Source organism: Magnolia sinica, chromosome 3 (genome assembly GCF_029962835.1).
Source record: "Magnolia sinica isolate HGM2019 chromosome 3, MsV1, whole genome shotgun sequence".
NCBI lineage: Eukaryota > Viridiplantae > Streptophyta > Magnoliopsida > Magnoliales > Magnoliaceae > Magnolia > Magnolia sinica.
Window position 1 is genome coordinate 47,624,781 of NC_080575.1, and position 17,962 is coordinate 47,642,742.

The 17,962-nt window shown below is 36.6% G+C and overlaps 1 protein-coding gene across 1 annotated transcript; it reads right to left on the bottom strand.

Annotated features, from left to right (window-relative positions):
- Nucleotides 1-585: 585 nt before the first annotated feature.
- Nucleotides 586-14,811, bottom strand: LOC131238877 (GDSL esterase/lipase At3g48460). The gene is given in 3 exon segments (XM_058236466.1): nucleotides 586-1,222; nucleotides 13,642-13,647; nucleotides 14,188-14,811. Coding segments are annotated over 3 exon segments (1,140 nt in total). The 3' UTR covers nucleotides 586-712.
- Nucleotides 14,812-17,962: the final 3,151 nt, after the last annotated feature.

A 17,962-nucleotide genomic window follows, 5' to 3' on the forward strand; every position in this document is an offset into this window, starting at 1 on the left:
CCAGCTGGTGGGTTCAGGTTGAACGAATTCGGGTAGGGTTAGGTCGAATGATCCCATGTAATTTCAGTCAGGTTGGAATTTAGATCGGGTCAGGTTGCAGGTTGGGTCCTCTTTGAGGTCATTTAGGGCTTGGTTGACCTCGACCCAACCCAACTTGACCGAGTTAGCACCCCCCTCTAAGCATTTTCATAAATGCATTCTGTTCCCACAATCAGACTACCCACGTAGGCCATTCATTAACTTTGGGAAAATAACATAATATTAAAGATCATGGTAGCAAGCTCATCAAGTAGGCCACATTTTTCTTTGAATTTGGAAGTTGGAATTCTTTTCCAACATCCACAATATTATTAAATAATAATATATATATATTTTTTTAAAAAATCCAATTTTCTCAAACAAGATCTACTTGCCTGATCAGTGAACCAATGTCATTTTTGGTTATGGGTGTAACTGGGCCTCACCTTCCTCACTTCAGACCAGCTGTATTGAGTGAGTCGGATTCTCAATGAAATGGAAAACAAGAACAAAATCAAGACCCAATTGCGTTTTTCATTACTAAAACCATGACCATATAGATATGTATTTTGAATTAAGTAAAACTATATAATATTACTTGTTAATTAATTATCTGTATGTTTTTCTGCATATATTATATGACCCACTCACTCTCACTCACCTAACATAACCATCTAATGGCTACCAAACCAAATCAACCTTCACGCCTTTTAACCTCAAGCAATAGGTTGAACGATGGCCGACAGTATCCTCCACGGAAGAACTTGTCGGCAACCACCTTGTACATTGCTTCGGTGAGGTGGACTCCATCCCAGTTCACGAATTTCGCCGGTTCTGTGCATGCTTTGGGTACAGCTGGAGAGCCACAAGTGGAGAATGCATCAAAGTTGTATGGCCTGCCACCGGACCCACAGCAAGCCTTGAGTGTCTCCGTGAGCCCATAACTTGTGGGATTGTTCATGACATTGAGATGGGCATTCCAGAAATCGGCGTAGGAGATGAAAGCATTCGGGTAACGTTTCCTGAGTTCTTCGAGCTTTGTTTGGAGGAGTGAATTATGGGATTTGGTTTGCTGGTTAGCACTAGCCACACACCCCATGCTGTCTCGGTCATCTGCCGGAGCCAGAAACAGTGCCAATGGGAGGCAACCTGTCATCGGCAATCCTTCAACTACAATGTATTTTGCACCCTTCTCTAGTAACGCCTGCAACCGAAGCATAAAAAATATATAGTTAGGTGAAGATTTTGAGCCTGATAATAATGTAAGAGAATTTGATTGTGTAGATCATGTAAGTTTGCAAATAGGACCTGGGGCTTCCTACAATAATGAAGCTAAAGAGTCCAGCATACCCTCTAGGTAATTAGATGAGTACTGTCATACATCAGACAAATTAAACCATCCAAATTCAAATGTGCCTTTCTCGGTAATTATTAATCTAATGCAATATTAATGCATTAATCTAATACAATAATGAAGCTAAAGAGTCCAGCATACCCTCTAGGTAATTAGATGAGTACTGTCATACATCAGACAAATTAAACCATCCAAATTCAAATGTGCCTTTCTCGGTAATTATTAATCTAATGCAATATTAATGCATTAATCTAATACAATAATGAAGCTAAAGAGTCCAGCATACCCTCTAGGTAATTAGATGAGTACTGTCATACATCAGACAAATTAAACCATCCAAATTCAAATGTGCCTTTCTCGGTAATTATTAATCTAATGCAATATTAATGCATTAATCTAATACAATAATGAAGCTAAAGAGTCCAGCATACCCTCTAGGTAATTAGATGAGTACTGTCATACATCAGACAAATTAAACCATCCAAATTCAAATGTGCCTTTCTCGGTAATTATTAATCTAATGCAATATTAATGCATTAATCTAATACAATAATGAAGCTAAAGAGTCCAGCATACCCTCTAGGTAATTAGATGAGTACTGTCATACATCAGACAAATTAAACCATCCAAATTCAAATTTGCCTTTCTCGGTAATTATTAATCTAATGCAATATTAATGCATTATGTATATATCTACCAATAAGCCAGTTAACTAATTAAATCAAATCATTATAAATCTTGGCTCATAGTAGATCCATTATTTAAGCCTTTTTAATTTGAGTAAGTAGAATTCTTCAGTTTCTTACTGCATGCATATCATGAATTGTATCTCCAATCCTATTTTATCATTGCTGGTTACCTTTTATTACATTTTATACTAAGAGCTGAGCTGTGCTATTTGTAGTGGCCCATGCCAACAACTTGACCTAAACACTTAAAATAGGCCTTTAGCCAAGTTTAGGGGCCAAACTATCAGGTCTGGGATCAGCACCATTAGGGCCACCAGTCAACTAATCAGCCGTTAAGCCTATCAATTCCTTCCATTGTTGATCATAGCCCTTTTAGAGTGAGACTTTTGAATTTTTTACAGTTTAACTTGAATGGCTTGTAGCCATATATAAAATTTCTTAGTAAATGACTTTCATCCATTATATTTTGCAATATTATTATAAGTCGAGACTTTAGTCTTTGAATCCAGGTCATCCCTTCCAATTATCCAAATTTCAACTCCTGTTGTAGATGAAAAATTGAGAAATAAAAATTCTCAATTATATTGATAATTTGACTTTATTTATTTTGAAGATTAGTGCTTACAAGCCATGTAATTCACCATGCTTACGTTAAGCTACCGATTATAAAATGGTGCCTTATATTGTAATATTTGAAAATTCATTTTCAATTATGATGCAGCATTGATGGTCCTCACCCAACTTAAATATCTACTCATTCATGTATCCTGCTTTGGCTCCTGCTTCGGCCATTCACATGTCTTTTCCCATCCACCACCTGATCATCATTAAGTGCTCTTCTGCTTGCTCCAAATTCTAGTGCTGCGACTATCCATCGGTTGATTACAGGTAGCTTAATTCAAACCTTCCAAATCGTATGTCACAGTAAAGGTTGGCATTGTTTATGCCTATCCTAGCGCTTCCACATGGATTAAGGAGATGTCACTATCTATACATATAAAATGACAAATGAAATTCTACCCGTGCATTGACGATATCTTTCGCCCTATATTCTGTGGTGACATGGTGCCTACCAAAATCAAAATGGCTCAAAGTCATATATACACATACCTGCAGATAAGATATTGTGACGAACGATAAGTGGCACGTGTAGTTGAAGTAGCACACTCAACAAGTTTATAAAGACCTGCTCAGCTAGGAATCTATTACCATTTAGATATGCTCAATAAGATTGTCTTACAAAAGCCTGCCCAAATGGGAAGATTTTTCAGAGACGATTGGTAATCTTATGATGACTGTGAAGGTTCGAGAAGCCGATTCCTCTCAGAACGGAAGGAAATTGAAAGACATGATGAGGAATCCATGTAAAGTAAGACTAATCGTTTAACATCCTGGTATCTCTACAACCAAGATGGAAAGAAGATTTGAAAATGGTTTAATCCCGTAAAAGGATCCTAGACGGCTGATATGGGTTGCCACCTCCCAAGCTAAAAAAAGAGTGCACCATGAAGAGCTTAAAGCCTATGCCAAACAATCTCTTTGTATACCACAACACTGCCTATCTTAGTTTTAATTCATCTACTTTTGTCCAGTCATGCTGCCAAATATCCGGAGTTTAGGATAGCTTAGTATCGATGTTGACCAGTGCCATTGCTACGCAATACACATAAGGGTAGTACAAATATCCACGACCTATCGTCAGATTCCTAATCGATCAAGCCATTAGAAGATTACACTCCACTCATATCTTGTTTGACCATTCACCTCAATTGTTTGTCCTTATAGGCATTTGCATGTATTTATCTTTTAATTATTTCTCTACTTATTTATGTTTCTTTGTTGATTGTGCTAAGCTTATATTATAAATCAATAAAATCAGTATTTTAGCCTTTTATTTTAATATTTTTTATCCATGATTATACATGATTACACTATTGAGAAACATAAGGCCTGCGATCCTCGTTAAAAGGAAAGTCCTTAGTGCTGAGGCTAAAAGTTTTCATTCAAAACGACTCTCCCATTTTAAATCAACTTGATCAGTGCAATGTTAGTGGTTGGATGGTCAGGTCAACCCTCACAGGTTTGATCCTATATACTAATTTAGTTGCAAGCATTCAATCAAACTCGAGTCGTGCACAACTCTAGGATGACCACACTATCCTAATCGCACCCATTTGATTAAATACAGGTTTTCATCTACATGTGTAGCCTGATGTTCGATTGAATAGCAAACAAACATGAACCTAACATCAGATTTAGCAAACACAACTAAACTGTTAATACTCATTAATAGTTGGTTAAATTTCTATCCTTTATAATGAGGGTACTTTAATAACTTTCCTCCGTCAAAACACGATGGGAAAATTCTTTAGAAATTTTGAGATTTACAAGGAAAATTTATAAAATTCCCAATTCTGACTACTAGTGTCAGTAGTATGAATACCTCCTTATGGAACAGATCCAGTGCTTCTAGATGCACTACACACGAGGAACACATGTAGATCGTAATGAGGAATCATGGGTTCTTATTGCCTCCTAAAAAAAATAAAAAAATAAAAAATTCTTTATTGGTCTATCTTAACCATCTAATAAATGAACCTTTTCTCAGTTCCTGCTTATTTCTTGAACCTGACATATTCACCACTGAAATAAAATGGTCAGTTGTGATCTCATCTATCTGTGCCACATGTCCATAAAAGATATGGACAAATTTGCTCCCCGCAAGTAAATTTCCATGACTTACCATAAGAGGGAAAGATGTACTTATAACCAGCTCATCACACAATGTTTTGATACCAGTTTATGTATTTTATTTTATTTATACTTATTTTAACAAAGAGATTTTACTGAGAATTGTTGGGCTAACGTGATATGTGTGTAACATTTAAACCATCCAACACATGCATTCCACCATGGTGATCACACTGAGAAAAAAATCAGGCTGATTAAATTATCATATGAGTTACACTTGAACATAGATGCTTTGAGTAATATTTATTAAACCTTTTTTTTTTAATGGATTGGCCTACCTTATGACTGTATTGACTGTATCTGTGGTTTGCCTAATAATCATGTTGGTAATCATTTGTTGGATGGATTAGATGTTAGATGCATATTACATTGGCCTTTCAATTTTGATTTCTTCGGTTTATAAAATAAATAAATAAGTATAGTAACATAATTTCTCCTTTGAGAAAGGATTGGTTGGAAATATCAGTTTCTTAAGGCATTATTTGATAAAATTTTAATTGTGATAAAAATTCCTTTTAACAATCTTAAATACCTTTAAATTATAATTATTAAATATTGAAAGGAGGGTTTTGTTAAAGGTTGGAGAGGGGTCAAAGTTTTGGTGTTGAAGCTAAGGTTGGGAGCTCACTTGGTCTGCTTACCTCATCAACTTACAAAGTTTTCAAACAAGGGCACTTTTGCTAAGGTTTCCACCTTCATGGGACATTAGCACTTGCACTTCCTAAGTTTGTTCCCAATCGTTATGTACAATGAATGGCTTTGATTGGTGATTGGACATGACATATGTAATTAATTAAAAGCTACAGGGACGTTGACGTTGCCGATAGATCCTCACCCAAAACCCCTCTAAACAATACTCTTAACGCCTTTACCCAAAAATTAAAAATTAAAAAGCCAAAGCCAGTAAATGTCTGATGTGACTGAGAGACAGAATCTTAAAGCTGCCATATCAGGCTCTATGTTGCTTCCGATAAGAGCCAGAACAGGTGCCCACATTATCTCTCCTCAGTTGGGAAGGCTTCCGTGATTTACCAGATTCACCCCTCAAAGCCGGGTTCAGTACTGATGTATGTGCCTTAAATCCAGACTGTCCAAGTACCCTTTTGAAAGCTCATTTTAGGGCATGATCACAGAAATTAAGCCAACCCAAATATTAGGTGGACCACATCGCAGGAAACAGTAGTTATTGAATCCTTACCTTTAAAAACATTACGGATTACACGGAATGCCACACAAATATCATCTTGATCCAAATCTTTTGTGGCCCACAAGAAGTTCTAAATGTTCAATTACTAGTGTTTCCTGTACTATAGTCCAACTGACATTTGGATCTGCTTTATTTATTTATTTAAAATCATGCTTGAGCTTTCAAATCGGATGGATGCATGGACATAGTCACGGGCACACTACAACAAATTAGGCCTGAGCCGACTGATGGGCTTTCCCTTTGCCTGCAGCCCGTTTTAACGGCTGCGGGCAAAAGGTCCGTTTCTTTAAAAAAACAAAAACAAAAAGGCCTATCTGTAGTATCTCCGTCTCTGTTCCTCTCTCTGCCTCCCCCTCGTATTTATCTTCTTTCCTTTTTTCCTTCTTGCAACACCCGGTAGCAGCAATAGAGTAAAAGCTCTGGAATTTTTCTCCGACCCGCTCCCTCGATTCTCTCAAAAAACCCTGCTACCGATTTTCCTTCTCTATCTCTCTCTCTCACTTTAAATGCTGGAGGAGAGAGCTCTCCTTTGGATTCGTAGATCTCAACGAGCTCACGTTTTCAAAGGCGGACCCGTTTGGTTATCGCGTTCGCATCGGATCTAGGTTTTCTTTTACTTTCTCGCTTCCCGTTTTATCGATTTAAGGTAAGAGCAAACGCAATCTTTTTGATCTCGTCTTCCCGCATTGTAAGGTTAGGGTTTCATCGACCTGCATTATGTTTTCTAGGGTTTTTTGAGTCACATTTGTGTTCTACAACGATTTTTGGGGGTTTCTGGAGCTGCATTTTGATGTTGAGATCGTTTCATAGTATTTTTATTTTTATTTTAAAAAAACTTTGGTCTGATGTTTTTCATTTGTGCTTTGATGATGTAGATCTTTTGAATATTAATTAATTTATTTTTTAAAATTTTCTTTTAATTGAGGGATTTGAAATTTCTGGCAAGAAGGTGATCCTACTAGGCATAGAATTTGGGGGTACGATATATCGGCCAGCTTTTTTCTCCCTTTTTGTAGCGAAAGGGCAGCCTGAAATGTGATTTTCTCTATATAGTTCCCTCAAGGCTATTCAATAAAGAAATCCTTTAAAACTAAAAAAAGATATCCCGACCCTTGGTGGACAATGTCAGGTGTCAAAATAAATGATATAAGAATTGGGCTCATGTTCTTTCCTCTCTCCTTAGGAGCCGTATAGGGAATTATCTTAGAGGTTGACATGCATAGGCTAGTAGATAAAAGTCTAGCCCTTTTTGTTGGCATCTTCAAATTAAATATTATCTACATTTTAATGCTCTGATTGATGTTGATAATAAGGTGTGAGATTTCCAAAAAAAAAAAAAAAAGTTCTGAACCATACTTAGTTTATTCTGCATATTGGTTGACTGCCATTGCTATTTACCTGAAAATGCAACTGCTCTGATTGGTGGAGATGGCAGTGAGTTAGTTAACTATGCATCCCTTGAAAATAAAGTTCTATCATTCTCCATACTGGTTAACTATCATGGCCATTAAGCTGAAATTACAACTGCTCTGTGCTACTTAGATAATTTGTTTGCTAATCTTTCTTGCAATGATCCCATGTGTTATGCATGTGTTCTGTTTGTTTTTCCTTGTTTCATGATTCTGTAGCTTCCAATGGGATTAGTCTATGCCTTTCCTTTCTGTTCCTGTATCAGTCTTGAAGTGTTGCTTGTTCCTGACATGCTTATTAAAGACCTTGCTTAAGATTCACACTCTTCAGCAGACTGCATGAGCAATTGACTACTGCAAAACAGTTTGATTTTTTTAGCTGGGTCTCCATTCATGGCTCAGTGGTAGACTTACAACAAGTTTCAACAAATAAATTAGACTCATGCATGTTAAGTTGCCCACAATCTGCCCAAGAACAAGTTCATGAGATCCAAGCCATTCATTATCTAGTTCCAAATGAAGTGCATTTTGGAACCTAAAGGATTTAAATCCTTTTGAATCTGATGAATGAGAACCAGTCCTTAGTTTCTTATTTTCTACTAAAATTGTGAGATCACCCTTATCAGACCACAATTAAACAATAAGATCCAGTTGATGCTGTAGGTTTCTTCAAGGCCCTGATACAGATCAAGGAACTGTCTCTAAAATTAGAGAGGCTATCAAAGAACAGAAGGAAATCACCGTTCAATTGATCAACTACACAAAGAGTGGTAAGTTGCTAATATCAGTACTTCCAGGTATGATGTCACTATATCATGTCAGTTCCATCATTTATTGCATTAGGAACTCAACTTTTCCATGTGCTTGATCAACTACACAGAATGATAGGTTTTACCTTTGATGCTTTTCCATGTGCTTGACCTTTGAAATCTTGGAACTGCAGGGAAAAAGTTTCTATAATTATGCTATTTAATTATATTTCATTTCTTAATATCTGTAACTTGCTTTTTTGTCTCATTTACTTTACTGATGGGAGTAGGTACATGTTTTTCTTAACTTCGGTTTCAATTGTTTCCCTATGGAGTGTAAATAAATTGAGACGGAAACAACCCTGGAAGCATATCAGATTATCAGTTTTTAATTGAGTGGCTTACAGTTTTTTTCAGAAAATGTTCCAAACACTAGAAATGAAAGAATCTTTGAATCTACTGTATTGTCTCACAAGTTTCTATAATTATGCTATTTAATTATATTTCATTTCTTAATATCTGTAACTTGCTTTTTTGTCTCATTTTGAATGTCATGGCATTTTGAGAGGTGAGCTTTTCATGATTAGAATCAAATAATGGAAAACACAATAGGGTGATTGTGGATAGTCTTTCAGCCTTTAGTCACTATCTCGGTAGTTTCAAGGGGATTCATGATCATTGGATTGTTTTTCTTTTTGGTTAGTGGCAGTGTTTTTCCTTTTTCTTGAGAATTGCCCTGCAGCATTCTTTCTTTTCTTTTCTTTTTGTCCTGGTTTTTCTTAATGATTTTTGGTTTATCTTTAAAAAATGTCACAATATTGGGGTTGTATGATTGTGTCAACTGAAAGAGAAGTCGAACAGCACTTTTCAGATCAAAACCTGTGTCAGTGTCCTTGCATTTTCTGTTTTCAGAGTTCCATGCAACTATCTTGGAAAAATAAAAAATAAAAAAAATTCTGTAAGCGTAAGGAATGCATATGTGTAAATCGAAAGGGAAGGCTAGTGTGTGACACTTAAAACATGAGCTTGTTTTGGGTCTCACGTGAGCCAGGATGAGATAAGTTTGTTGTCCTTCACCATTGTACATATTGTTTCACGGCTAAATGGCCTGGACCATTGATCTGGTGGTCTCCATGGACATACCATGATCCAGGTATGTACCGTCCTAACCATTTATTCGGTGGGCATGTGGCCCTTTTGTGGTTGAATTTGGACTTTTGCCACTTTCTATTTCCAATGTTATTTGACTTTCAGGGATTTGATATTTGGAGGCTAAACTACTTGTGTGGAGTTGCATATTTGTGATGCAATAATTTGGTTGCTAATGGGAAAGATCTGTTTGAAATCTCTAGATGAGATTTAGCAAATGAACTAGAATTATTGACTGTTGGCGTTTGGCATCTATGAATGTCCTAGTGTGAGAATGAGTTCATGAAGCCGTTTTCAGTTTGGATAGGAATAGTGCTCTGGGTCCAGATGGCCATCATTCTGGCGGATTCTTTTCTGAGTTGTGGGAATATCATTAAAATGGATGTTTTCAATATGGTTTGGGAAATTTTCCATGGAGGTTCGTGTTTACCTCCTCTTGTTGCTCTTATTCCAAAATATAATTGCTCGCCAGGTTTTAGGAAATTTCACACTATTAGTCTTTGTAATTTTGTTGACTAACATGTTGGATGCAATTATTCCAAACTAGTATAGGACAAACATTTATTATTATTATTTTTTAAAGTCTGGAATAAGCGTTCTAGCATTGGAAATGTCATTATTAAACATGATATGGCAAAACCTTGTGACTGTTTGGATGCACTTTACGATCATGAGGGAGTTTGGTTCTGTCAAGTTGGCTGGCCTAATCTATAAAGTGGTTGTCAACTGCTTCTTTTCAATGGTGGTGAATGGTGAGCTATGTGAATATTTCAAATTTACTGAAGGTATTTGTCAAGTGGATGCATCATACCCATTGTTCTCCATCATAGCTGAAGAGGTTCTGAGTAGAGGCATTAGAAAAAAAGTCTTTGGTAAAATTCATGCTAATTTGTACTAGGGGAGTTGGACATGTTACAGTCTATTTCGCTGATGATACTATCTTTTTTCTTTGATAAATAAACAATCTTTGTCAGAAAGTTCATGTCTCAAGCCTCTTTCTTACCTCTTAAATGCAGTATGCTATCAAAATTATCATCCTGCAGGCTACCAATTGCACAGTTATGATTGTTCAATGGAGGAAGTTTTTCGGCATTGATGTTCTGTTATTTGGGATCACTAGATAAATGGTCTGCATTGCCCAAAGGTGGTCTCCATCTGGCCAGTTGATTGGCCAAGCATTGTGTATAAATCACCTTCCCTTATTTTATTTATTTAATTTTTTAAAATGTTGTTTAGGAGGTTTTTTTTTTTTTAAATGTTGTTTAGGAGCTTTTCACATCGGACAATTGAAGTACATCTTACCCAAGGCGATTAGTATAAAAAAGATCCTTGTGCATGATGAGAGGACACTTTGTATGAAGCCCGAGCTTCAAATCAACCTACAACTAGATGCATTCGAAAATGGCGGTAACCGAAAATCATGAAGTGGGTACGCTTTTTTGAGGAAGATGTTCCATGCCTGCCTTTTGGATTTCTGTAATGCACACCCTGAGGTACTTTTTAATTATAATTTCTCAGCATTTTATGTGGATTGAAGTACAATGTATCTCAATCTATTCGAATCTTTAATTCTTATGATTGCATGTTATGAATTTGATGTCCGCTCAATATATCATTATAGCTTTGAGAAATACTTATCTCATAGAGTGATGGATGATATGCAGGCAGTTAAGAAATTACTGAGAAATTGCATGCATGACATACAAGTGATTCATACTAAACTGTCCAAATCTGGTTAGATGTATCATAAACAAAAAATTACTCCTATTTGGTTATCTAAAGAATGGTATGATATGCCATTGACTGAGAAATGCTTTTAACCCATGATCAAGCTTATTAAAAATGGTTACAATATGGATGCATCGTGTTCGTATCGTTTGTCCCAACACATGATACATGGATAAACTGGTCACAGGGGAGAAAATGGCCCATATATACAAGCTGACACAGCCTGTATTGGTACCAAAATATGGCCATCACAAGCATTTCCATATATACATTATATAATTTGGCATATCTATGCATCAATCTCTCCTTCATAACAATGTTCACTGACATGTGCTGCAGAAGATGTTCTCACTTTATGGGACCTAGACACAAATGTTCTTGTAGCTGTAATTGGAGATACTCTTACAAAGATTTTGAGGAAAGGTCAAATTATTATGACACATTGCTTGCTGCTGAATCTCGTGCAATCAATGGAAAGAAAGGGATCCATTCTGCGAAGGATCCCCCGGTCATGCATGTAACGGACCTGCTGACAGTCAGAAAGCTGAACCTTCTTGTTTCCTTATACTTTCTATCATGTTTGGTTCTATAAAATGATCTCTTCTGGAATTAAATTGTTCCTTCAGAACTTGCTAAAAAAATATATTTTCAGGCATCTGCAAAAAAAGCTAAAGATTTTTTGCCCTTCTTGCAACAGAGTAAAAGGCTACCCGCTGTTGTGGATTATGTCCTTAGTGGTCATCGGTTTAAATTGCTGATCCCCAAGGAAACTTGCAGCATTCCATTCTCCTTCTCTGGTGTTAGATGCCCTGGCCGCAATGAGCCTTTCTCAGATGAATCAATTGCCTTCATGAGAAGAAAGATCTTGCAGAGGGATGTAGAGGTACCGTATTCTGCCTCGGTTTATTCCATTTTACTTCATGTTCAGTGCTGTTAAATTTTTGTAATTTTGTGCAGATTGAAGTCGAAACAGTTGATAGAACTGGAACCTTCTTGAGTTCTTTATGGGAATCAAAGACCAACATGGCTGTGGTTCTTCTAGAGTCTGGGCTGGCAAGGCTTCAAACTGCTTTTGGTGCTGACAGGATTCCTGATTCTCACCTACTTGCAAAGGCTGAGCAGTCTGCAAAAAACCAGAGAATGAAGGTTAGTGCTTAAGGTGCTTCGTGATTTAGAAAGTCGAAGCACTGCAGATTTCAACATCAAAAGCATTCCAATTCAGTCTTTCTTCATTTGAATCTCTTACCTGCAGAAAATGAGAGATGGGTCTTGATTACATTTGCATTTCATGGGCTTTTTAGGAGTGAAGGCATTCTACATGGCAGATTTCTTTGTAGCAAATGTTGATGACTGAATTTTGTTCTTCTTTTAACTATCATCTCTTTACAAAATATAGATTCTTACTGGTTGCTTGAAATGCTTTTCAGTCGTGGGTTCCACTTGAGTATCATGCTATTGACAGCTTACCATGTTATGTTGAATGAGCATAGCTTACCATGTTTTGGCTCTTTGCTTTTGGATAATGTTTGTGTATAAACCTTTTCGAAGGGCTTTGTGTCCAGAAATGTGATGCCCTGGTACTGACTAGCTCCTATATGAAAAATGCTGCAAAATATGGGAAATTTTCATTGTAATGATGATGATTATGACGATTTATTTGCTATTGCACCTGGTTATGGCACCTGGTCTATACCATGAGATCAAAGAAGTTTGTGGGCTGCAAAAGATCACAAGAGGAACATCTGTCACAATTGCATTGGACTGCAATAGAGATTCTTCCATTTCCAATATCGAAATTTATCTTGAACAGAGTAATTCAGGTCTGTTTGGTTCTGCTTTAGCTTTTGGAAGCAATCCAACATATCCCTTTCACTGCTATTGAAACTGTTAGTATTGAAATAACTACTATGCTTTTCCCCTTTTCCACATTACTTCAGGTCTTGACCTTTTATATGCTTTATGTGTGAGGGAAATTATAGGGATCAAATTTTTGACTGATTGAAGTACGGGGGAAATTTTTCATGACTAACAATGTTAAATTGTATTGATCGATTTTTTCAAGTTCATGATCTGACTCACCAACTTACATTCAATTTTTCCAGCTGCCACCCCATATTGAATTACTAGTTGCAGTGGTCACACAAATCAATGAACCTGATAGCATATATGGGATCATCCAATCACACAAGGTGAATTGTTTTATCAATAGTTGCATGAATTTTGTTTTGGTTTTGTACTGCCACCCACATTATTTCTTCAAAATGTTAGCAAGTATGAACAGCTAGGAGGCAGGAGCAGGAGCACAAATCAAAAACACAATTCAAAGTGACAGTGGCACCTGGGTAGAAAATTTAGCAGCTGAGGTTGTGCAGTTTTTTTTTTGGTGCAGCATGAGCATGCATATCTGACATCTTTCATTATTCTTTTTTATTTTTTAAAGAAACTTTTTGATAAGAAAGATTTTCTATTTTGCTATGGATTGTCAGTGTATATGATCCTTATAGCTACGGAGCTAATCCGTAGTAGAATTTTAAATGGCTACGGTCGCACTATGGTTAGTCATCTTATCTTTAGCTACGGATTTTACCTGTAGCTTTAGACCAAGTTTCTGGTAGTCTAACAAAAACTGGCGATTTAGCGGCGTCCAGCACAATTGTCAGTAAAGGTCCTGACCGCCGGTAAAGCCTTTACCGACTGAGGCTTTACTGGCTGTTAGCTAACCGCAGGTAGAGGGTGTACCAGCGGTTTTTTAGGCCTTTACCGGCGGTTTTGACCGCCGGTAAAGACCAGTTTTCTTGTAGTGGCATCACGGTGGCCCCCACAGTCAGGGTCTCCGGGTAAAAATTCCCGCCCAACATTCTTGAATGATGGGAGATTTGTGTGCACAAACTCTCCGTGTACATTGCAAGCACACAATCTCTTCCCTGAAAAAAAAAAAAATAATAATAAAATAATAAAAAATAAAAATAAAAATACAGATGCTGCTCCTCTACCAATGAGTTATTATCAGCTGTGGCTCTCCACTGTATGGCCTACTGGATGAACGGCACATATATTTTCATCCTTTCCAAGTCACCCAAGCTTCTTCACTAGTAATATTTCAAAAGCAAGATATCTGGAGACATATCTGCACAAACGCAGCAACGTTCTTGATTGCGAGCTTTTGAATAGTGGAACTTGGGATGGCTGATGTAAAAGCGTAAGCATAATCATTGGCGCCGATTTCACCAACCCAAAAGAGTGCATCCTTAATAGCCATACGACATTGATACGATCTCTGCAATTGGCATCCCTTCCCTTCCAACAACTTATTAAACCAAATCAGTTGAGTCTGTAGTGACTGAGGAGTTACGTCCAATGTAGCATTATTCTTAACAAAGAATTCATGATCAATTGCCGTCGATCCAGCTACTGCAAAGTTCACACCATGTGAGAAGTCTGCTTCTCGTTTCTTGTATGGCTGTAAAAATGGAAGGGAGAGGTTGTTGGCTAGGAAGTCTACTATTAACCTACCATCAGATTACCGATTGGTAGGTCGATGGAAATATGTTATACCATAGGGAAGGTTCGATACGTGGCGGAAGGAACTGGGTCCGGTGGCCGATCCGGTATTGCCGGTATCTGTATATGAGTCGCCAAATGCATAGATCTTTGAGAATCTACCTGTGTAAGCAGCAGCTCCACGAGCTAAGAGGAAGAAGGTGATGGTGATGATGGTGGAAAGTAGAGAGGAGAAAGAACAAGTGTAGTATCCCATTTGCTAGAGCTTAGAGGAGGTTGTAACTCTTGCAGAGGATGGAGGATAGTGAAGTTTATAAATAATTATCTTTTTTTCTTAAATGACAACCATATCCTACCCCTACTTGGTATATAAATAAATAAATAAATAAATAAATAAAAAGTTTCTACATTGTTTTCTAGAAGGTATGCTCTAGGCAGAGGATTTTACTTTTTCAGACATGCTCCTGAGCTCCTTGAACAATATAACATTATGTCTGAGAGCAACTCCATATCACAATTAAACTGAATCAAGCTGATTCCGAGCAGTCAGAATTGTGTTTGGTTGGAATGCACTGGAATCTAAACCTTTCATTCAATCCAAACATATTAGAGTTCTTCAATAATATATTTACGGGACCTCAATTCAATTGACTAAATTACCTTTAATATTCCAAATTAGTATAAATATGTGATATTTGATGGAATTTATTGTAATAAGCCCATTGAAATAAGTACTTCAGTAAAAATGAGGAAATTTCAGGATGGAATTGGGCCACAAATGTAAGGATTACAAATGATCGTCTATGCTTTTTAACTAGCCATTTAGATGGCCAATGTTTGTACAGTTTGGATCATTCTATTGGTGTGATTTTAGTGTTGTAATCGATTATTTAGATTATTTTGGAGTATCATCAACACGCCATAGGTATAATATATTAGTAGCCTAATGACACCATTATGATAGGTATGACTCTGCTACCTTTAAAAGGTATATAAAAAAAGTAATTCACATGATATTACACTCAAATCATAATATTTTGCTCAGATTTCAAAACACAAAAAGTATGTATTTGAAGTACCTCCCAGTCAATTTATCTCCAAATCCGAGGCTTTGAAACGTAAATAATAATAATAATAATAATAATAATAATAATACACTCATTTACCTCCAAATATGAGCTGCCAAATGACCCTCAGGGCCTGTTTGGATTGCCACATGTGATGGTAAACTATTGTAAAGGTGTAATGATTACACCCTACACCTCATGCTTGCTGTTTTATGGGTAAATGGTCTTACACTGATCCCATTTGAATAGAGCAACATGATTTATGGTTAGGGTTTTCCTATGGTTGGATATTTGCAAGATCCGACTGTATCAAAGCATGTAATTCTTGCCCTCACTTGTTGGATGATTCACATCAAAGGTGAGCCCACTTGATGGACGATCCACAGACACGGTCCTGTATGATGGACGGTTCCATCCATTCAGAACGTATTCCAGCTGTGATTCATCTCCTTGTCTTCATTTACACTAACAAGGCAGCTGAGTTAAAAGAGGGCCCTGATTCATAGATTCTGCTCAGCATATTTAAACCGGTGTAACATTTAATACTTCTAATTTTGCTTTTCCTTGCCATGGGAAACGGCAATCCAAACACGCCCTTAAGCTGCCATGCTCTTAGTTGCATTGGGACAAGCAAATAATCCAATACATTGACATGTGTACTTTTCATTAGGTCCAATATCATATAATCATCGATCGCATCAATTTGACAGTAATAAAATAACCATCAAACACATGTTTTTATAGTATAATCATAGTTATCCATTTATTATTTATTTATTAGACTTTGTTCTAACAATTTTGTAATAACAATAATAAAATAACCATCAAACACCTATTTTTTATAGTATAATTACAGTTATCCATTTATTATTTATTTATTATACTTTGTTCTAAGAATTTTGTAATACTTTCTTTTATCCACATGGTCAAATAGTTAAGAAATGACTTCATTTAAATGGTAAAAATATTCTTTTAATTAAAATCTATTAGCACTTGGTTTGTTTTCTTTCAGGTGGTCTGTGCGAGCATGCCAAAATCGATAAAGTGGCTCAAGCACCGAAATAAATAGATAAGTCTACCATGAACGTATATGACTAGATTATGAGAAGATCGGTCGCTTACTCAGCCACCTGCAGAATTTTATAACGATGAAGTGATAATTGGATGGCAGAGTTCTTCATCTGAAAGTGGTTTACGCTTTGCCTTCCATAAGAAATGACTTTTCAAAATACCACTGCAATAAAAAAAAAAAAAAAAAAAAAACTCATAATCAATCACTACGAGCGATGATAAGAATGCATCTCTTAAAAGAATTACGTAATATTAAATAAAGAACAAATCCAACATATGAGCATAGATTTAGATTACAATTAGAATTATAGCTATTGGATTATTACTACTCTTACGATAAGCTGAGATAAAGTAAATTGATAGATTTAGTTTGATTGTGTGTTGGATTTGTAGATGGTGTATTTGTAGATTTCCTCTGTTATTTAGTTTTGTTGTAGCTTATTCTTACATATGCTTATTTTATTACTCGAGTGGTTATAGTAGTCGAAGGGTCTCTCTCTATATCATTCTCTTGTTACGTTTCCCTCCTGTGATTGTTTCTCTTCTGTTGGTTAGATTCTGTGCCTCTCGGTCACCTACCATATCTTGAACTACTCAACTGTGTTATTCTGTTGCGTTACTTCGTCGACCATCCAATGACATGTAACACTAGATTTATGCCAACTATAATTTTGTAAAAAGTGCTCCAAGTATCTTGAAGATCTTTTCATCCATCTCCCATCTCTCATGCAATGCCACATATCATCACCTTCCTGTCAGCCTTTTCCAAAGTGACTAAAAATATGGTACAACATTGTCCCCCACATCACTTCACCTTGAGGAAAGGTGATAACGACATTGTGTTTTTGCCCAATGTAATTAATGCAATCGGTCGTTGGTCCACATGTTGTCTCTCCATTGATCATACCTAACCAAGGTTGAATAAAAAAGATATTCTTTACTGGTTCCTTCTAGGCTGTCCATGTACACGTTGCCTAGAATCCTTTTGGGGCACAAAAAAATACATGAGTCTATATGAGTTTAGTTTGTTGCGCATCAAGGATCCAAGATAGGCAGCCTTGCATATTATGCGGCCCTCTCTATCATCCCCTTCTAGAAAATTTGTTGCGATGAATAGTGCGAGATAAATAGTTGCGTGAATGAATAGTAACATGGATGAATAGTGCGGGATGAATAGTTGCGCGGATGAATAGTTACACAGATGAATAGTAGTGTGAGTGAATAGTTGCATGGATGAATAGTGTTGCGAGGAAGCAGTGAAGTTGTGCG